The sequence below is a fragment of the Lytechinus pictus genome, chromosome 13 (genome assembly GCF_037042905.1).
Source record: "Lytechinus pictus isolate F3 Inbred chromosome 13, Lp3.0, whole genome shotgun sequence".
Classification (NCBI taxonomy): domain Eukaryota; kingdom Metazoa; phylum Echinodermata; class Echinoidea; order Temnopleuroida; family Toxopneustidae; genus Lytechinus; species Lytechinus pictus.
In genome coordinates, this window is record NC_087257.1 from 26,275,634 (window position 1) to 26,298,673 (window position 23,040).

Genomic DNA, 23,040 nt, shown 5'->3' on the forward strand with positions numbered 1-23,040 from the left:
ACGAGTCACAACTGATGCAGGGGACGTGCCCCTGCCCCCCCCCTGACGAGTCACAACTGATCAGGGGACGTGCCCCCCCCCCTTTTGAGAAGCAAAATTAATAATTTGTAATGTAGAAATGCAACTTGAAGACCTTTTGAAGGTGCATGGAGAAGAAGAAAATGAAGAAGGAAAAGTCTCCCACATACTTCCCAAAAATATGTATTTTTTATTCACTACAAAGCCTCTGTAGCAGTATATTATCTTATAATTGTCTGTAATTTTTTTTCTTAATCCCCTTTTTGGTCAGTTCTTTCCTTCATCTTTTTCCCCCCACTCCTACCCTCCCCCCCCCCCTTTCTTTCAAATTTTTATCCCTCCCCAAGATCACTCGTAAAAAAAATGACGCACAAAGAAAGATGTAAATTCATGCAATCGAATAAGTTTGAATTATTATTTGTGCAATTTACACGAAATTATATTTTCAATCACGTTTTCACGTTTTGATGAATATCACATGAACAATGAATTGCAATCATCAAACCAAACATACAAATTGATTGCTAGAGATGACATTCCATATTTGATCCCCTTCATATTAACAATATATTTGGTTTTCCAATTAGGACTATTATTACCTCATCATAATTTTCAAATCATGCATAAAACTTGATAAGGATAACATTCCAATTTTGTCCCTCTCTCATATTCGACTCTGAAAGGAATTTCAGATTTACATCTATCACTTCAGCGTCAAAGTGAAAAAGAAAAGAGTTGTGATAAAATAAAATCAGAATTCCTGATAGCATATGTCTGGACTGTGTCTAGTATAAACCATGATTATCAATAGAAAACCCTGCAAGGGACCGTCTTCTCATGTACATTGTTAAAAAGCAAAGAAAATAAGTAAATTTTATTTAAATTGCACGATTGTTACTGATGCTTGTCTTTTCAAAATTTCAGATATAAACCCCATAAAAGTCCTTGTTGTTGAAAGGCACTATATCAAATTTTGATGAAAACTGAATTATTGTGTATTTGATATATCACAATTTAACTCACTATATTCAGGTAAAATAATAGTGATCATAATAATATGTATAGCATGTATCACATTATGATTAACGTCTCTATGTGCTTTCAAAGATCTTGAATATTATTACCCTGGCTTTAAGCTTGGTGGCCTAAGCACACACAGCATTTCAAGGAATTAATTCCAGGTACCCTTTCACCTCACCAGGGTTGAGTGCAGCACAATGGGATCGATTTGTTACTGATATAATGTATTCTATGGCTAGGATATGAACCCACGACCCCGTTTTAAAGTCAGGAGACTTGTCCACTGGGTTCTTGTGTTTGAACAATATACATACAATTATGAAAGCAACTATGACGTAATGCACTCCATGATAGTCTGTTCAATAACCAGCAATAGTGTTTAATATAATAAAGATAAAACAAAGTTGCTTCTTTCTCAACCAATAGAAATTGATTAAGTACCTTTTGGAACCAATTCAGTAGATTTTATAGTGATTTTTTTTATATCTCTCTATATTTTGAGTGGTAGTTTATGTGCTACATATATATAGGTGCCAACAACCCTGAATATGCAACATCTACAGTACAATCTATACCCATGAAGCTGATCTGTGCTTAAATTATGGAAAGCCAAATTGCCAGAAATTAGTTGTGATTTAATTACTTTCCCAAGTTTTCTCTGGTTCCACATGCTTGAATACTGCATAAGACTCTTCCAGTTGTACTTCTCAGTCATTAAAGATTTATGAGCAAATGGCTAACTACTCTAAAGGCGACCGTACACCTTACGACCCGACTGGTCTGCGACTGGCTTGCGACTGAGTGAGGGGAGATGAATCGCAAGGTGGTCATAAGCCTCGACACCGCACACCTTGCGATACGACTACCACGCTGTCTGCGACTCACGCATGCGCTTTTGCTTTGAAGTTGGATTGAGCTTGCGATCCCGTCATAAGGATTCGACATGTCAAATCCTTCCAATTTTCCTTGCGACTTGTCTCTGACCGGTCTGCAACTATCAAGCTGACAAGATCTGTGACGTCACATCTCCCCCTCTCAGCTCAGTCGCAAGCCAGTCGTAGACCAGTCGGGTCGTAAGGTGTGCGGTGGCCTTAAGAGATTTATGTCGAGTTTGGCTATCCATAGTTAAGCCACAACTTTTAAAATCAGAATAGAATGCCTAGTGTTCAATGAATACATGTGATACACAAAGAAATGTTAGAATTTCTCCTTCCCAAATGGAATGAACTTTTAGATGATGTTATCCTTCATAAAGTTTTGGTAAAAGGAGGTACATTTGATTATTGATATATATTATATAACCTTTACACAGTGCAAATATAAGTTCACTGCAATTCACCTTAATGTTAACATTTCCTGTACTGAGTTACGAATCAATGTCATTTCTTCCTAAACCTTACATATTTTCAAATTCAATCCCCAAACTCTCATCTCTTGATTTCCAGGTCACAGAACGTATCACAAATTTGTTCATTCTACATGCAGCATAACATGTACTTTTTTTCCATTGGAAAATATGGTATAAACTTCTGGGTAAAATATGTACATGCAGTGCGCATAGAACAAAGTGAACTCCCTTCATATTCTATGATATTTTCATATCAATCAATTATACATTTTCTTAAATTGAATGAAAACAAAGAAATAATACACCTTGTGATATATATTTCCTCTGAATCAAATGAATTATTCCAGGCATTGGTCCCAAATAAACAGCTAAAATAAATTTGTACTCTCAAATGCAAAAGGCAGTATCATCAAAATTCTGGATAAATGACACAGAAAACATCTTGAAAATTTTGTATAAAACTAGACAACCCAAGTTACAAATAACAAAATTTATACATACGCATAAACAGAAAAGGTCACATTCATTATAAATATAATTATTCCTTATAAATCAGAAATCATCCTACATAAACTGGAAAACTATGAATAATACTATACTTGGTACTGTGCTATCTATTCCATTCAATTAGACATGTACATCTTTCTTGAATTTTTGTTCCACGAAGATATATTCTTTCTATTCATGTGTTATTCGGCATGTTTCTACAGAGACTTGTTAAACGGTATTATCCAATATTCCGGAAAACTTCCCTGTTGAAACAGGCGCATACGGTTTCTCATATTAAACCACCTCTGGGAGACGGTTATTGTGTTCTGCGACGCACAATGCGAGTTAATAATCAGATTATTCACTCTGAAGACACAGGTTTGTTTAAGGGCGATACGGTTTTTCGATTCCGGAAAAGATAAACCATTTTCAAACGATTCTCTATAGCAACACGCCAATTGAGAAATAATTTCAAATCAGTCCCTTTGAGTGATACCAAGACAAGTTTCAATCTACCCCGTAACTGTTGATCGATCCTCATAAGGTCTCGTTAAAGTTCTCCCTCCAAATGTTCCATCAATTCTCTCTTATTTGATACCAAAGCTCTTTTGAAAATCTTTACTTCTATTTGCACATTATTCAGGATTCATTACAAAACAGAAACACAATACTTTAATGTAATCCGTTATATCTACTTGGTGCCATATGTTGTTTTTAGTCCTTCCACTAGAGCTATATATTCCGTCTCAGCATCTTCTTTGGATTTGCCTGTTGTTAAAAGAAAAAAAAGAAGAAAAAAAGGAAAAATAGGAAGAAAAATTATTTAGCTAATATATTTTTTTTTAAACAGTTTAATTCCAATTCAAACAATAGGAAAATTTAATAGATCATTGCAAGCGATCCTCAGTAAATTTTCTTTCTACCATGTGAGTCAATCATTGCAAGCGATCCTCAGTAAAACTTCTTTCTACCATGTGAGTCAAAAGAAACTTGACACCTGACAAATCCCCAAATCAAGGAAAAAATATGTCATAAATCAAAATGCATAATTATCATATATTACTGGAAAGAGTATCTTATCCAAAATAATTTAATACCATATTTATGTATGTCTTCGAGCTTGGATAATCAGTAGGTATTCTTTGCAATGATGTAAATTTTGACTTGCACCAAAGTTAGGCATTACTGTATTGAATGAATCCAGATACCAATGATGTCATAACCCTACATGAGCTAGTATACATATTTGCTAGTCCCTTTCCGACGAACTTAGCTGGAGAATTGATACTAAAATGTGTTTATCAAACAATTAAAATGTAAATTTCTAAAAAAGTGACTTGTTGCAGCCCTTGTAGGACTATGACATCATTGACATCAGGATTCATTCATTGCAGTCAAGCCCTTAATTTGGCGCGTATCAAAATTTACATCACTGCAAAGAATACCTCCTGGTTATCCAAGCATTAAAACTACATAAATATGTTATCACATTGTTTGGGAGAACATACTCTTTCAGGCCGTATATAATAAAATAATTATGTGTTCACACCATATATTTCCATTTTGATCGACTCACACGGTACATATAGCGCCTGTTCTAAAGAACTTCACTTGTTGCTCGTGGTAAAGCATATAAAATTCAAGATTTTTTTGGCTTACAATACATGGAAAATTGTTCATGGTTGCACTCCTCACCATTTCAATTATCTTATCTTGGAATATACGCCCTCTAGAAATCTAAGATCTTTGGGAACTGGGTTTTTTACTTTTCGTAGAATCAAATGCTCATTTGGTGAAAAAGCTTTTGCTATTACTAGTGCTCCCACTTTGTGGAATGCACTCCCTTCAACAATACGCAATGCCAAGTCTATAGAGTCATTCAAAGCCAACCTTAAGACACCCCACCCTTCTGTGTAATAATTCCGTCTGCACCTCTGAATAGGAAAGTAGATAGAGAAGGCACAATCTAAATGTCATATTAATATTATTATCAATGCTAGCATACGTTTTGTTGTTTTAAATCCAGGAATGAAGATAAAATACATACATGGACACACCGTCACAAATTTAATATTGGCGCTGATATTGACAGTAAAAATCTTTCCATGAAGATGACAACTTGATATATTCTGATCAATCGGTCTCATTAAGGTTGGGATTTCCCTTTTTTCTGATACACCCAATGTATAATAATAATAAAAATAGCTGGCTTTTTGCCTGAGGATACCAAGCACTGCTATTATTATCCCGGCTATTAAAGACTTTTTTTCCTGCTATTTTTACAATAAAGTTTTTGTCGGTGAAACTCCCCTTTAAGCTCCAGTTGCAAGCATTGAGACTGTAATCCCAGATCTATTTATTCCTCTTTAAGGACGTTCCACAGTTATATTTGTGCGCATTATGATCTGCGCATAGTTTACACTCTGCGCGCTGACGTCACAATGGATGAACAGGTATTAATTAGCTGCGGGTATGAGCTGATTTTTCTCGTCTTCTGCACTTTAACTGCAGATCCGATGCGTTATTTCATGAAGCTAAAAAATTGAATTATTCCATGGACCATTCAAAAAAATATTCTCTACAATTTCAAAATACTTTACTCTGCAGTGCTGCCAAGAATCACGAATATTAGCCCGAGTTTGAATAAATGGTAGAGTGGTTTTGATTTTTCTTCACATAGATACTAAGCATTCGGCCCATTTTTGGTGTTTTAGAAAGCACATTTGCTCTAATAAAAATGCTGATAGTTTAAAAACAAGCACATGAACCCCTATTTTTTAATGTTTCTACCTCTTAGGTATACCTTCCTCTACAACTCTGCAAATTTTGGTGAAAATGACATGGATTTTGAATAAAGTGCAGCATTTATTGTACGTTTGTATTTTGTTACTGAAATTTTACATTTTTCAGATTGGGATTTTGTTATCTTTTACGCCATTTTTAAGAACTGACAGTGCTGTTAAACTTAAAATTGCAAACAAATAGCACTATTAATAGATTCTCCATTCTAACGATACAATTATTAACTCTCTTGCGAAATTTGATGACTTTTTCATGTATTTTGAATGAGTAATGGAGGTTTAAACTCATTGTAGTAATCTTGGGCGGTCTAAAAATGCCAAATTCTTTTGAATGCGCAATTCTTAAGAACATCAATTTGGGTGAACTTTGAAGCTCTATAGCAAAAAATCAAGCACATGGACGTATGTTAATTTTTGCATATTTCGAATATTAAGGTTCTAAAGTATCTATGTGCAAAGTTTGGTGAAAATGACATGGATTTCACTTTAACTGTGGAACGTCCTTAAGCATTCTGAATTAAAGCAGGAAGCACTGAAGGAATTCCTGGGTCGAGTGCAGCACAATGTGGCTTAATTTCGTGCTGAAGGAAACATGCCACGGCTGGGAATCTAACCGTCTCTCAGATTGAAAGACAAGAGTCATAACCACTAGAGCAAGACGCCCCCACATGACATTCTGTTTCTGTTTATGGTAACTCCCGTGGGAACTTGGCAGGACAGCATTTTGCTGGTAAACGCCAAGCTGGTATATAACCAATTACCTAGGAACCATTTTAGGTCTAGGTTAATCAGTCATAGTGGCTGACCTTATAGACGACAGATATTACTCATGGGTTTTTTTTTTTAAATCAAAGTGGAGACAATGGCAGAGTGGGGATTCGAACTCACAACCTTGCGATCATTATGAGTCCAGTGCTCTAACCACTGGACCACACAACATATTTGAATGTGAGAAAAGAAATTATTACCTTTTATGCCGTTCCAGGCATTCCATTTAGCCTTCCCCTTAAAATCCATGAAACCTGGACAAGCTGTTACAACAAATACAAATAAAAAAATCTGTTCATAAAACTTTACTCATGACTGGAATAATGTTTGTGTTCTCAATACACGACATTCAGATCAGCTGAAGTCAAACAAAGTTCATTGATAATGCAGATTTGATAACATTTCCACTTGAAAGATATGATGATGACTTGATTATCCAATACCTCAGTATTGAAATGACTTTGTATCATTGTATGTCATATGGAAGAGAAAACTCAGCAAAAGTTAACTGTTAAGTTTTGTAAGATATTGGACTAGGAATAAGAAAGTCATGGCCATTTGAAGATGTATAAGACATGTTAGAAACCGTTCTCATTATACTTTCTAAAACTGGTTTACTGGAAACCGGTTCAAGAAACCAGTTTAACGAGGCAAAGCGATCTTCAAAACTACATCGCTATTTATGGTTTTCTGAACCGGTTTGGAAGATCGCTTCCCAGACAGCTTCGACCGTTCTCATTACACATTAAACTAGTTTCCACTAAACTTAGTTTCCAGTAAACTAGTTTTAGGACAGTAGTGAGAACGGTGTCTAAATCTCAAGTTGGCTGGTGAGTAATAATATTGCGACAAATGGCAGGGACCTGTACTTTATCACTCATTATCAATTATGAAAGCTTGCCGTTTTCTGAAGCACATTCTTTTTCAGGTAACAATTATAGATAGCTATTAAAAAACGGTTTTATGTCCTCATGAATTGAAAATGTCGTTTGATAACTTTTTTTTCTGAATTGAAGCAAACGGAACCATTCTTCGCCTGAAACTTGAGATACATGTTGACCATGGCATACTATACAAAGTAACAAAAATGATTTTCTCCTTTTAAATTGTGTTATTTCACTGATTATGCTCTTTATTAGGTCAATCATTATATTTGTAATGTATTTTCCATGTCCCCGTTCCGCCTCCCTCCTACCCCCAGGTTTAGGTAAAGTTAATACTGATGCTTAACAAAAATTGTACTGTAAAAGGTTTTGATTTCAACCTACAAGACACTGATGGGAATCTAAATGATGGAGAATCTGTCTTGGATCCTATATGTCACCCACCATACAGTGAGTCTTATACTCAACAATCACACAGCTACAATATACCATGGACCCTACTTTGAGTATACTATCAGCTTGGGTGCTGTAGTGCAAAGGTTAGCGATTAATCATACACTTGACTTTCACAATGGATAGTACATTGTTAGGGTGGGCAATGGCACCAGATATGTGCTGTAGACATGTGTAAAAAAAGTCAATCATAGGTGAATTTGCCTCAAATTTTCATTCTATATTTTGACTGCACAATGTAGTTAAATGTAGCAACATCTTCACATTTTCTGGCAGCCAAGTTGATTATCTATCAATGTGACATGTTTCCATGGCTCCTCACAGAGGCTCAAGCAGTCTAGGTCAGCATAGACTTAAAAATGCCTATTTTCAGCCACTAGCCCACACAGTATAGCCTATGGGTATGGGCCAAAATGCTGTATGCATTTCTAGACACATTTTATAAAGCATTTAGGCCTTATTTTTCACTATTCATGAAATTTTAAAGTTTTGAGCAATGTCTTTGACAATAATGCTAATAAAGAATATATTAAGGTAATGCTTTTTAGTAGAAATGCCGTTTCGTTGTCCTACCTAACATTGTGGTCAGCGCAATCAATCGTTAGGATGTTCCTATACAATGATTGCTATTAAAGCTTTCTCTATAAAAGGCCACCGCACACCTTACGACCCGACTGGTCTGTGACTGAGTGAAGGGAAATGTGACGTCACAGCTCTTGTCAGCGTAAGACTCGCAGAACGGTCAGAGACAAATAGCAACAAATTTCGTAAGAATTTGACATGTCAAAGCCTTACTACTAGATCGCAAGCTCAATCCACCTTCCAACAAATCAGGCAGCAGAGCCGCACTGAATACCGACGCATACATGATATGCAACGTGTAATGTTATTAACACTATTGATCAATAACATTACACGTTGCATATCATGTATAAGCAGTAGTAAGCACCATTTTCTCAGTTGATATGGAAAAAAGAAAATAAAAATGCAAGAGTCGCAGATAGTCGGATCGCAAGGTGAGCAGTGTCGAAGCTTAGGACTACCTTGCGATTCATTTCCCCGCACTCAGTCGCAGACCAGTCAGGTCCTAAGGTATTCAGTGGCCTTTACAGGTAATCTTCGGGAGCATTTCATGAAACTAATAGTGAGTGAACTACCACTAACATTTGTTATAAGCTACTGAAATCCTTGCATCTGATTGGCTCAGAACAAGTCAGTCAGTAGAAATCACTGATCATTTCTTCGAGAAACACTTCTTGATTGTGGGTGATGTCAGCAATAGAGTACAGTGGTCTCAAAGAATGCCTACCTGTATTGCAGTCTCCTACTGTAACCTGCTTATAGAGAGAATAGACTTTAAGCATTTCTTCGTCGGTCGGTTTGTTAACAAGGTTTTTCACCTCCTCAGCAGCTTTGTTGAATGCCTCCTAAAACGTCATCAAAATAAAAGGGAAAAAAGAGGAAAAAGCAAATTACAATTAAATATAAAATTGTTACAAAGAAAAATCCAATTGTGGGGTGGGAAAGATGATAACAATATTGGTGAGCTTTCAAGCACTTTTCATAATATTCACAAATTTTCATCTTATAGTAAAAATGTCCAATGTAAAGGATTGTACTCAGTAAAAAACCTATTGGAAAGAACATTTCATAATTAGAACAAACTCAACTTTCCTTAAATCCTTACTTTTGTATTTTTACAAAATCAATTCAAAATAACATTCCATCCCATCACAGAAAGAGAACACTTATTTTTGATTATTTCTATGTTCATGTTCGATGAACACATAAGAAACTTTAAAACTGCATTTTCTATTTTCTTTATCTGACTTGCCAACCTAATATACATGTACCAACAATGAGTTGGCAAAAATTATTTTTTTTAGATCTTCATTAAGCTTGAAAAAGCACACTTTGTTTTAAAATGATATAAAACTTGTCAAAATAGATCAATAATTATCCCCATTTGATTGACTGCAATAGAAATTCAGTGAGGGCATCAACAGAAAAAAAACAAAAAGAAAATTATGTGTCCACTGTGAAACTTCCACACAGTCTACAAATAAACATATTGTTGTATCTTGTCTTTTATTTAACATAACATCAAACATTGTACAACGCCTACTTAGCTTGTTGTACGCGAGCAAATGGGAGGCTGAATGTCAAACATTCGTACCGTTGCACAAAAGACGTACCATCCAAAATGTACCGTCCAAAATGTACCGTTGCACGGCTTTAGGAGGTGACGTCACAATACGATTTAATTCATTGCGCTCCGTAAAAATGAACAATACGCGTATGAGCCAGCTGGCTAAATGCGCAAGGCTGCCCAAGGTCATGTGCGCTTGTGGGATTTTGCTTTCTGCTCTCTGTATTTTTGCTCCCTTTTCATAGATTACTATAGGGATAAACTCTTTGTTTTTTTCATATTTTTGCTAAATTCCGAGGCGTTGTACAACACAAATAGCGACTATTCTTATTCGTGCAATGGTGCGAGATTTCGCATTCGGTGAAAAAAAGAAACGCTCTATTCAACTCGGCTCACGCCTCGTTGAATAGAGCATCTTTCTTTCACCTCATGCGAAATCTCGCACCATCGCACTCATGCCTATTCGCTATTTGTATACTGGCAGTATGAAGAAGAATTAATCTTCCATATTTAAGCTAATTTTTAAATTTTAACTTTTTAAACACCAAATATTTATTTGCCCTTCTTTACAGAAGATTCTTCCTGGCAACTTATTGTCAGTTTCTGGGTGTTTGGTAATATAATACATACATATCAATTTATGTTATTTGAGCGGCCACTATTTTTTCAGACCAACCATTCAAATAACAGTGCATGTACCTACATGTACATGATATTCTCCACTTCTCCACTGTGTCATTCACAATGCAATTGGAAGTTCATGATAAAATTACCATTCAGGAGCAGACTTTAGACCAAGAGCCTTTTCAACTTTTGGTTTACTTAGAATACACAACTGTGTATCATTCAATAATAGCCTAATGTTATGTGACAAGCACATTAATCTACATATGGGCATTTTCACGGTAACTGACATTACACGGCACAATGTTTTCACACCTTTCATTATGTGTATCTCTAAAACAACAAATGATGGGAGTTTGCTTTTGATAGAGTTAATAAAGTGAACCTTGCTGTATACTCTGATACTAAGTTTTCCTATGTAACCACATTTTTTTACGCATCAGCAAGCAAAAATGTGTCAGTAACTGACATTACGCAAAAGGACATGCAATTTTAGGGTGCTCATTAAAATTGAAATATCTCATGTCCCTGAGTAGATAGAGTAATAATTTAAATATGTAAATATACCTCCGTTACTAGGTTAAGATGTGTCAAAATATAAAAAAAATTGTTTTTGTCTTTTGGGGACTATGATAATTTTTCCACAACCATGCTGGTAACTGACATTACGGTAACTGACATTACACTTAATTTGCCATAGAGATAACACATGGAAGTCAAATGTGTGGAATCATTGCATTGTATCTTCTGTGCAGGGCTTCACATGAAAGTGAGCTTGATGTGGAAGTATACTCGAGTTTTTAGGAACATTTCGATGAAAAACTTTTTCTTTTTCTTAATTCCTTTCTTTGATTTGAACATTTTTATCATTACTTGTCGGTAACTGACAATACACATTAACATTTACCAGTGCTATATGATTTTCAAAGGCATAATTTTCTTGGTACTTATATGTAAGGCTTTTTAAAATCATAAAAGTTTCATAATACTTCACATTTTTAATTATCAAAAGATAAGAAATGTATGTTTTACTTACTCGGGGGGGGGGGGGGGGGGTGGGGTCATAGCAGCTACATGTTTTCCTATAGTAATTTAATATTGCATTTACTGTACACATGGATTTTTCTGACTATACACCCATAATATATTCATCAGTTTTATATTGACTTTTTAAACCTTTTCCTTCTCCAACCTCCCCCTCCCCTCAAAAAAGGCAAAAATGAATAAGGGTCTCCTCCCCTAGGCTACATGTACCCCTCCCCCGAATCTCATGCAGCCATGTAGTTTTATTGATTTCTATTCTGGTCAGTGCAAGCAATGCTTGTTCATATCTGTCGGATTTCAATTCTCTTCATAATTTGTTTAATCATTTTCTTTGCTAATTTCTTTAATAAGCTGTCAACAAAAAATAAACTCCAGCTTCTAAACTGAAACTGAACTATTTGTAAATTTGACAAAAACACCACAGTTTTAGTAGATCCATGCAACATTGATCAGAACTGTCAAATTTCACTTTTCATCTATACTTGTAAACCAAAAACAAAATTGTATCACACATCCACACTACTAACAGATATAAAAACCAGGAATTTACTTTTAGCGAGGCAATGCTCAAAAGAATCCTAGAAACTAAAAAAGGGACCCTGGAAATCCCCTTCATCACAATGTTAAGCTTTAAAAATGTTGCAGATTTAGGCAATAGGTTGGGAAAAGTACCCCCTACCCCCCCCCCCCCTGAAAACCAAACAAAAAATTGTCTGATACAAACAATTAGGTACTTGGTAAGTGCAGCATGTACAGAACAATTTCATAGTAATTTTTTTTGCACGATGGGAATGAAACTTCCTTCATAATTTCATATACCTTTTAAAAGTCAATTTAGCAAGCTCCTTCTGGTGTGACTTGACTTAAATAACAAGTATACAATATTTCTTCACCATAAAATTGACCACATATTTGCATTTCAATATTGGTAACCAACGTTTTATCATGGTAACTGACATTACATCTCGGTAACTGACATTACCTTTTCCACTTGGTAACTGACATTACATATATTTAATGGTACCCTATGGCTTCATTGTTAATTGGTAATCTTTAATTTTGGTGTAGAAGGGAGGGGTGTTACCTAGAGAGGAAATCTACCAAGTTTCATATAATATATCCTCTTTTCCAGGAAATGAGAAAAAAAAGTTCATGTTTTTGGTAACTGACATTACATACCATATCACATATTTCATCAATGTTTTTTTATCAGATGAATGAATTACTGGTGTTTCTTTCTGTGGGATTTTAAAAAGTGTTATAATAGCAAGCTAAATCACAGGCGAAAACATCATAATCAAACATGTTCTTTAAAAATCTGTCAAAACAAAATATGTATCAATATACTATTTTCAACACTAATTTGTATCCATACTTTGGCAGCCATTTTGAAATAAAAAATGGCTGCCAGAGTCGGAAAAAATTTTTGTCTCAGAAACTTCAGGTCTTGTTTTATTAAAAAAGATAAAGCATTTTACATGAATATCAACTTGATTTTTTTGCCTCTGTGTCCATCTGTGGTGAAAATGCCCATATGATCAATTGCAAGGAAATACAAGGGTGGGGGCTATGGGTGATTTTGCCCCAGAATGCTCAAAATAGCCCTGGAAATTTGAATAAGGATTCCTGAAAAATCCCCCATTCTTATCTTATGTTGCAGATTTAGGAAGTAATTTGTGAAGAGTAGCCCCCCAAAAAAAATTTGCTTGAACAGGTGTATTCACATACTAAAGTACCAGTAATTACAAGAAATCGCAGGATTCAAATTTATTTACTTAATTGTTCATTACAACCATTTCACCATAGAAAAGTCCTGGTACTGGTAGTATTTACATTAATGGGCCTACAAGCCTTACAACAATTCAATTCCTACTCTAAACTACCAAATTTGTATAGCATCACATCAAAAGTTCTCCATTGTTGCTCTCCCAAATGCAACTATTCCTATGTCTTTACAGGAATTCCTGCAAAGGTTCTTGTATTTATATCACATCACATCTAATTTACATGTGACTCTACTAAGTAAAATCTCTTGATTTTACTTAGTAGAGTCACATGTATATTAGATGTGATATACATACAAGAACCTTTGCAGGAATTCAACTTTGGCTAAATTCAACTTAGAAAATGTTTAATATTGATTGCCTGCAATATTCTTGTCTGAAAGATTGGTTAAGTATAGAAACTATCCAACAATATGGATGGTCGACCAAACATGCAGAGTCTTCTGTACTTTATTTCAGGATATTACAAGAACTTTGATCTCATATTAGCAAACTAGCTACATGTATCAAGTATCTTTTATACCGGTAATCTTGGAAGTGTGAATGGACAACATATGTACCTAAATTAGTAAACTACGTGTATCAAGTATCTTTTATACCGGTAATCTTGGAAGTGTGAATGGACAAGACAACATATGTACCTTAATTAGTAAACTACGTGTATCAAGTATCTTTTATACCTAATCTTGGAAGTGTGAATGACCACATATGTACCTAAATTAGTATTAGTAAACTACGTGTATCAATTATCTTTTATACCAGTAATCTTGGAAGTGTGAATGGACCACCTATGTACCTAAATTAGTATAGCAAACTACGTGTATCAAGTATCTTTTATACCGGTAATCTTGAAATTTAAACGGACCACATATGTACCTAAATACCTAATACAGAGTCCACACTAATCTCTTTTATCAATGATTAACCCCTTCATGCAGATAGAGACAAATGAGAAATGGTTCGATACATTACTACACAGGACTCTTTGACTTGTTTTTGCTTTGTTACCCATTTTGGAAAACAAAGTGTACCAACAGTAAAAGATTTGCCTACTTTAACTTTCACTTGTATAATAATGGCACTGGCCATATGGGCAATGGCGTGTGATTTCAAAACACATCACTTTTCCTGTATCTCTTTAACTCTCTTTCTCTTTTATTAAATAGTTAAAAAGGGACCCTGCAGAGGAATTGTCCCGGCAAAGCTTTTTCCCCAAGTGACGTCTGTTTGTGGAATGAATGTCCTGCCTGAAACAGTGGTTTTGGCTCTGTCAACTGAATCTTTCACGAGCCACCTGGAACCACTCACCCTCCGGTCCCAGTTCAAAATGCATCTTTTTTTTACTCGCACAATAGTTTTGTTTTGTTCAACTGTACCAAATGTCATGTGTTTTTGTGATTGCGGTGTCAATCAAATCTAGTACAACAATTCTGTACAAAAATAGAAGAACTTGAACACTCTGATCAGACGAGATGCAGGAGGGGGAGGGGGGGGGTGGAGTTATTACTTACAAACATGGCAGGGAATGAGGAGTTTCTAGGGCTCTTTTGAGAAGTATGGAGCTGAAATTGCCCCGAGCTCCTGTGTGAAATTTTTTTTCTTCTCTGTTACACATTAGTTCACACCCGCCTAAGCATTGACCGAGTAGTTCTGTAGGCGATGCAACCACATTCCATTAACCACTAGATCTATGCTAACCGAAGAGGGAATATGTGCAGTCAAACCAGAAGATAGAGAGATTTAGGAGTCGTGTTCGACAAATCCCTCTCCTTCAGTGAACATGTTGCTGATATTGCAAAAAGAGCCAATACCAAGCTTGGCATAATTAAGAGATCCTTCACGGCTCTAAATGAGAAGGGCTGGCTCAAACTCTACAAAGCTATTGTTTGTCCTACCCTAGAATATTGTAATCCTGCTTGGGCTCCAGTCTTAAAAAAAGATGAAGATCAACTAGAAAAGATACAGCAACGAGCGAAGAGACTTCTTCCCAACATTCGTCATTCAGATTACCCTGAAAGGTTGAGAATTTTGGGAATCCCTACTCTTTCATACAGAAGGCAAAGAGCAGAATTAATTCAAATCTTCAAAATCACAAGAGGTATTGATCGGATAGATCTGAGTAGCCTGTTCCATCTTGATGATAATAAAAGGACCAGAGGTCATAGTATGAAATTCAGGAAATACAGATGTAGATTACAGACACGGCAATATGCTTTTACAGCTAGAAGCATTGATAACTGGAATGCTTTACCTGAAGTAGCAGTTTCTGCTACTAGTGTAAATGCATTTAAATCTGCAATCGAGAGGCACTGGAAATCCCATCCATCAAAATATTCACCATACCAGAGACAACCCTACGTGACGAGGGACAAATAAGGTTAGCTTTATGTCTCTACATCCAAGTAAATCCAAGTAAGTACAGGTATCTCAAAATCAAAGAATATTAACATATTTATATTCAAATTTAAATTTAAAAATCATTTCCATTTTGCATTTATTTTCATCGTCAAATTTAAATTGATTTGTCTATTTCTAGATCTATTAATATTTCCATTTTAAAAATTGTGTTTCAATTTCTGCCAATCTTAAAATGATTTTGCAAATGAAATTTTCAACGTTCAGTTTGACTTTGAGTGTGAGACTTGACTTCTCATGTTTCAAGAGCTGAAAATGAAATTTGGAGAAGAGTTCCTTTTGCGACAGCCACCCAAAATTGAATATAAAAATATTGGGAAGGTTCAAATATAATATAATCTAGCCCTAATATAGAACATATATGATGGGAGAGTGGAAATACATACCAAAAATATGGCTTTATTCCATCAAATTTTCAAGCAGAATCAAGTGTCCATAGTCATAGACATCGGTTTATTTAGTCAGTAAAGGGTCTGATCGCCTAGTCGAAGAATGATCGCTAGAAAACCCCATCCAGTATCAGCGCTTCTTGCTGGCATAGCGGGAAGAATCTTAACTGCAGTTACAGCGACGTGGGTTCGAGTCCAAGCCAAGGCAAAAAACTTTTTTTTTTAAATGATAGAGAAACCGGAAATCTAAACAATCTTTTGTTACTTTGGGTGGCTTCTTCTTCTTCTTCAGGTTAATCTGCCTCCTTCAGGATTGAAGATTCTTGCAGATGGTTTATTTGGCATGTGTGTATGGCCAGGTTTAGGTGTGCAGTGCAAAATATATACAGGTGCAAGTAAAAAGTCCCATCTGATTTAGCTCTGGCCTTCCGCCAGTCTCAGGCGGAAGGCTTTTGGAGAAGAGGCATTGATTTTGTTGGGAGGGAGAGTATTCCATGCCTTGATCGTCTTGGCTGTCGCAAGAGGAACTCTTTCTGAAATTTGGATAGGGGGTCTAGATGAAATAATTAATGATAATTGTTACTTTGGAGACTTAATTCAACTACGTCATGATCATGCACGTGTCGACTCATCTCATTTGTCGTGTCATCATGATCTGTCCAAAAAAAGACCAAATCATGAAATACAAGTTACAACAAATTTCAGGCTTTAAAAAATTTGAAATTTGCGATACTGCTAACGCAACATTCTTTTGCCATATCACAACCACCGAGCTAGATGAGCTGACATGATAGAGACGAAACTCCTCCTTTACCGATGGGCAATGATGGCTGCATGCATGATTTTTAAATGCACGTGTCTCCGTGCACCAAATCATGTATTAAAACAAGACACTATTCTATGTTTGAGGGACTGAGGTATATTTACTCACTACTGAAGTCTGACGAGGTATTAATACACCGAATCTCATTGTAAAGAGCCACAGTTGTATGTCTAATTTAGTCTGATTAATAATGATTAATATCACACAAGTAAATCTTCATCGTGAACAGATACATACCGACATTTTCGTAATTTTGTTGATTATTTACGACAGGCTCTTTAGTTCCAGTTTGTCTTTGTGAACAGTAACGGCGCGGTGTATATCTGCATCTGATCAATAGAGGGGCGTGGTCGGTCGCTCTTTTTTTTTAGCAGAGCGAAGCGAGCTGAGCATGCTAGCTAACTAGAATGCCAGCAAAATGAACTTGCACACATCTGCGCGAGCTTAATAAAATAATATAAATAATTATGTCGGCTATAAAAAAAGAAGGAAATGGATAGGAAAGTTTTTTTAATCATTTTTTATTCGTTTATTTATTTTCCACTCGTGGGCAGGATGGCTCTCTTCAGCCACAGGTTGTTTTTCTGAGGGGTCCTGTTTGCTCCAATACACACATTTAAAAAATACTAACATACAATAGTAAAAACGAATATAAATGGGCTACCCCTTATTAAATAAACAATAAACAATAACAATATATTTTTGTTGATTTAAATAAAAAGAGAAAAATCCAACAAGCATAGCACTGAAAATGTCATCAATAGTATTAAAAAGTTATAGCATTTTAAAATTTCACTTAATTTAACAAAACCAAATGATGACGTCAAACACACTATTTTCTTATCTTTATTATTTGAGATGTGAAATATCCTCAGTTTCTCCTTATTGTCCTGTGAAACAAATTTTGGTTTCTCCTTGAACATGTGGAAACCATTGTTTTCACATTTAATGGTTCTGTCAAGTTATAGTCATTATTGTGAAATCTGTAAAAATTTGAATATTGCATAATGAAAAAAAAAGAAATATTGAGTGATGGACATCATCGACTCTTTCATGCCTCTCACTGTATGATTGTTCATAACCCTTTTTTTGTGAAAAACAAGTGGAATGTCTCTGGGTCTCACCTGCATCACACGATTCAATAAAGCAGCATTGCTGACTTTGAAAACTACTATAAAATAATTATTCACAAAAAACACCATTTATATAATGATACAATACTACGTTCATTGATATTTGACCTTGATCATGTGACCTAAACTTGTCAGTGATACTTGATTACCCCTATATCAACATTTTATACACTATATCTATAGACTTTGAAAGTTATGACAGCAATCTAATAATTACCTCTAAAATGGCCAAAGTTCAATGACCTTAAATGACCTTTGACTTTTGTCATGTGACCTGAAACTCAGGCAGGAAGTTCAGTAATACTTGATTAACCTTATGGCCAAGTTTCATGAACTAGGTCCATATACTTTCTAAGTTATGCTGTCATTTCAAAACTTAACCTTCGGTTAAGATTTGGTGTTGACGCCGCCGCCGTCTGAAAAGCGGCGCATATTATAGTCTCACTCTGCTTCGCAGGTGAGACAATAAGCAAAACTTTAAAATATCATAACTTTCTTACATTCGATTTTGAGTTTAAAAAATTTCAGCATTATGCTTGTTTGATTTTTCTGTATTGACTCAAGTTGATATTTTTATGGGGTGAACTCCGGGGAAGAACTTGACCTTTAAACCCTGCTTTTTTTAATATTTTGGTCAAAATCGCCTGAAACTAAAACTGTCAGCCAAGCTTTTTTATATTGAGAAATTCTCACGCCTGTATATTATACATCCGTGATAGTACCTGATATTATCAGGTCGCTTATGTTCCACACTGCAAAAACACTGGTGTTGATTTAACACAAGCCCGGAATCTATATATGTCCACATCAGAGAAGTGTTAAACTACACCAGTTTGGTTTTGGTCTAACACCAGATAGGTGTTTATACAATACCAAGTAGTATTAAAACAGCATCAGTTTGATTCTGAACTGGTGTTGGTTCAATCATGGAGGTAGTAGGGAAATTATTTTTACCAGTCAGAGTATCATATTCAGGAATTTGAAAATATATGCTCAACACCGACATAGAATTCAGAAGATAATACCACATGTCACCCTTTTCTCCTTTCTTTTTTTCTTTTTCTTTACCTGTCCGGCAAAGAATTACATTTAAGATCCAAATTATAGTCTTGAAAGGTCTTAATGGTCAGGCCCAAAGTTATATCTCAGATCTCTTTTGAAATTGAAATCCCGATCTCATGACCATTACCTTCGTAGCTCACAATATACACTCACACTGCAAGTCCCCACACACAAGACTAAAGCAACACTAGGAGATAGGTCATTTCTGATGTCAGCCCCACGACTATGGAACAAACTTCCCCTCGACATAGGAATTCAACAAATTTACATAATTTCAAGTTAAAATTAAAAACCTATCTATTCCAATAGTAGGCCTATGTACAGCACCTAGGAAGCTCTTGCAGCGCAATAGAAGAAAAAATGATAGTTTTTGCGCTATATAAATGCATACTATTATTATTTATTCTTTGATTCTTCTTTTCGTTGATTCTTTGAAAATTTTGGGGGTCCATGGGGCCCAACTGTACACCAGTCGTTTCAAGCAGGCCTATAATGAGTCAAAAAGTGAAAATTATACAAGCTTGGAGCACTCCTCTTTTTTCTGATTTGCAAATACATGGTCTTTTCGATCTTGAGTACAAGCTTTTTAAATATGTTTTAACAACCCTTTTCCTTCGAAAGTGGTACCTTCTGTGTCCATACAAATTTTATTTCACCCATTTTTAGCTCCTACTGCAATGGCGAGACATGATCACAATTCTGGCTCACATCACACTCTTAAATTTAAATTGGAATTAGTGTATTTTATTATCAATTTTCAACATATATACAGAAATACATATCAAGGAAGACAAAAAATCAACAAAAAATTAGATAACCGTTGTATATGGGTAATATCAATATAAATCAAATGCAAGAAAACTCATGAATTCATAATTTCTTAAAACAAAGAATTAAACATTTTTTATTTTTCTAAAAGTATGAATAATTGGTGTACATGTATGCTATGCTAAAAAGAGAGAAGACAAATGAAAAAAAAAGCTTAGAAGACATGCTTGTTATCAGTGTTGGATCTAGCGGGGGGAGGGGGGGAGGGGGCACTTGCCCCGGGCTTCACTTTCAGGGGGCGCAAAAGACGGGAGAGGGGTGCAAATAAAGAAATGTAAAACAAAACATGAAGAGAAACAAAGGGATAAAGGTGCAGAAAAGAAATACCACTGAAGGTGATTAAGACCCCCCCCCCCCTCCTATGATATTACCATGGTTAATGCAGTTTCGGGTTTCCAACAAATTCAGAAAATGAATCTTGCATGTCTTTACCCAGAGATGAATATTCGTGCCAATAACATACATAAACACATACAAATTGCTTTAGCTAGGTTTTACTACAAATCGGCTATATAAATAACAATGATACCACTCCATGACTACCTTATAAACTACTGAAAATAATAATGTCGATTGCAGAAGCTAAGCATCCATCTTTTGGAAAGGCTTTTGAAAAAGTTTAATACTTGGAAATGTCATTACAGATAAACAAGACCTTCGAAAGGACCTGAATATCGCCCATGAACACTACACCAAATCTCACTGTCAATTACATTTACATGAAACTGTATTTCACATTCAAAATTAGTCAACAAAATCAATTAACTTTCTCCGGATCTATTTCATTTATGAAGCATTTTGCATTTGAGGAACTTTGGATCGTTACATTTGGACGGATAATATTTTCAACAGATTTAAATGTTCGATAACAACTAACTTTCTACAAGTAATTTCACATCAAGTTGGTAGTGCCACTTATATCGGCTGTTACTCGTGATAGTGCATAAAATATAATTTAACTAATCAGAAACCAACGCTTGACCAATTGTGACTGCCCTATTGGAAAGTTGTTCCCGAAAATTTGAATCAGTCTATTTCTTATCAAGCGACTTCGTCCTCAAGGATCTTGGGATCGATAAACATGGAAGGTTGTTTTTCATCATTCCTTGATGCAGCCGATGACTCTGGCCTTGGTGATGATGATCTAGGAGTCGGGTACCCAGGTGTCGTCCCCAGGTCGGTACGATCTCCTCCACCGGCACCGGGGTTGTATTCCTCCAGCGGCGCGTGGACGTCAAAGGCGGACTTTGGCCGAGGTCCACCGGTAGGGGAGTCTCGTGAAGGAGAAGGTCCAGGGTTCACGGTGGAAAGAGACCCCTTTAAACCCTGGTTGGGGTCAGTTGCTGGGGTAGTCTTTCCACGCACCTGAAGGTTGTATGACTCACTTGGCTGCGAGTCGTTGGCATCACTAGAAACCTTTGCTCTTGGTCTGAAAGGGATGACAGATGCATATAAAGTTTGATGTTAGTCTTCATTTCTCCTCAAGGCTACAACATCGAGGAGATATATCGGCTTACTTGGGATTGTCGTAATTTTTTTTCATAAAGAGGGCATTTATTCACCTTTGAATACATATAATAACAGTAAAAATAATGATGAGAATTGTATCAATGATGGGTTCTTTTACAGAGCTCATGTGCGTATTTATGAAACTCGTGGTACTAAACACTGTTCTTCAATTAAAATAATGTTATTTCATCTCGTATTTAATTGATTTTTCCTATCTTTCTTTGTTTTATTTCGACTAAAAATTACAAAAATTCAACATCAATTCAAGTCATCTTAACGTAAATAAAGTACATTAACAAGTGGAATGCCTCTGGCCGTCTCACCTGCATCACGCGATTCAATATAGCAGCAGTGCTGATTTTGAAAACTACTATAACTCGCACAAGATGTTCAGTGATACTTGGTTACTCTTATTTCCACGTTTTATGAACTAGACCAATACACTTATAGAGATATGATGGCAATTCAACAAATACCCCCAACGTGGCCAAAGTTCTTTGACCTTACATGACCTTTGACCTTGATCATGTGACCTGAAACTCGCACAGGATGTTCAGTGATACTTGATTACTATTATGTCCAAGTTTTATGAACTAGACCAACACACTTTCAAATTTATGGCTGTAATTCAACAAATACCCCAATTTGGCCAAAGTTCATTGACCCTAAATGACCTTTGACCTTTATCATGTGACCTGAAACTTGCACAGGATGTTTAGTAATACTTGATTACTATTATGTCCAAGTTTCATGAATCAGATCCATAAACTTTCAAAGTTATGATGGTAATTCAACAGATACCCCCAATTCGGCCAAAGTTCATTGACCCTAAATGACCTTTGACCTTGGTCATGTGATGTGAAACTCATGCAGGATGTTCAGTGATACTTGATTAACCTTATGTATAAGTTTCATGAACTAGGTCCATATATTTTCTAAGTTATGATGACATTTCAAAAACTTAACCTTAGGTTAAGATTTTGATGTTGATTCCCCCAACATGGTCTAAGTTCATTGACCCTAAATGACCTTTGACCTTGGTCATGTGATGTGAAACTCAGGCAGGATGTTCAGTAATACTTGATTAACCTTATGGCCAAGTTTCATGAACTAGGTCCATATACTTTCTAAGTTATGCTGTCATTTCAAAAACTTAACCTCAAGTTAAGATTTGGTGTTGACGCCGCCGCCGCCGCCGTCGCCGTCGGAAAAGCGGCGCCTATAGTCTCACTCTGCTATGCAGGTGAGACAAAAATGGAGTTTGGGCGATATGGGTAGCCATATAGTTGAACCGTAGAGAAGCGTTCTTACCTATAGTAGAAGAAATACCAGATCAAAATGGCAACAACCACAAGAAGTGCTGCTGTGACGGTAGTCACCGATATAATTATCTTAGTACTCTTTTCCAAGCCTGGTACTGATGTTACAGGGGGTACTACCTCTGGAACTGAAACATATCGGTTTACAAAATGATTGATTTCATTCCATCAGCATTGGAT

At 35.8% G+C, this 23,040-nt stretch overlaps 2 protein-coding genes across 4 annotated transcripts in view; both read right to left on the reverse strand.

Moving 5' to 3' along the window:
* Positions 1–401: 401 nt before the first annotated feature.
* LOC135156457 (acyl-CoA-binding protein-like) lies at positions 402–17,418 on the reverse strand. Of its 3 annotated transcripts, none has more exons than XR_010295574.1 (5): positions 17,247–17,418; positions 9,091–9,208; positions 6,645–6,707; positions 2,173–3,643; positions 402–1,801 (listed from the first exon to the last, which is right to left on the reverse strand). XR_010295574.1 is itself a non-coding variant. In XM_064108993.1 (4 exons), exons 1-4 carry the CDS (start codon positions 17,250–17,252, stop codon positions 3,567–3,569), a joined length of 264 nt encoding a protein of 87 aa, XP_063965063.1. In that variant the 5' UTR covers positions 17,253–17,386; the 3' UTR covers positions 402–3,566. The 3 variants fall into 3 exon arrangements, 1 of the variants encoding a protein (XP_063965063.1); XR_010295573.1 differs by having other exon boundaries at positions 2,129–3,643; positions 17,247–17,386; XM_064108993.1 differs by having other exon boundaries at positions 402–3,643; positions 17,247–17,386.
* Positions 17,419–19,926: 2,508 nt separating this feature from the next.
* LOC129274259 (uncharacterized) overlaps positions 19,927–23,040 on the reverse strand; it is a 36,851-nt gene continuing 33,737 nt past the window's right edge. The window contains exons 31-32 of the mRNA XM_064108995.1: positions 22,853–22,988; positions 19,927–21,461 (exon numbers count right to left, since the gene is read on the reverse strand). Of these exons, the coding sequence (XP_063965065.1) occupies positions 21,074–21,461; positions 22,853–22,988 (524 nt within the window). The 3' untranslated portion in view covers positions 19,927–21,073. The remainder of the gene's footprint in view (positions 21,462–22,852; positions 22,989–23,040) is intronic.

What these genes read in the sequence shown, in the direction of transcription:
- LOC135156457 (XM_064108993.1), bottom strand. An exon ending in AGTAGGAGACTGCAATACAG is followed by an intron (nt 6,708 to 9,090) that starts GTAGGCATTCTT and finishes TTGTTGTAACAG; the next exon opens with CTTGTCCAGGTTTCATGGAT. An exon ending in TGCCTGGAACGGCATAAAAG is followed by an intron (nt 3,644 to 6,644) that starts GTAATAATTTCT and finishes TTTTAACAACAG; the next exon opens with GCAAATCCAAAGAAGATGCT.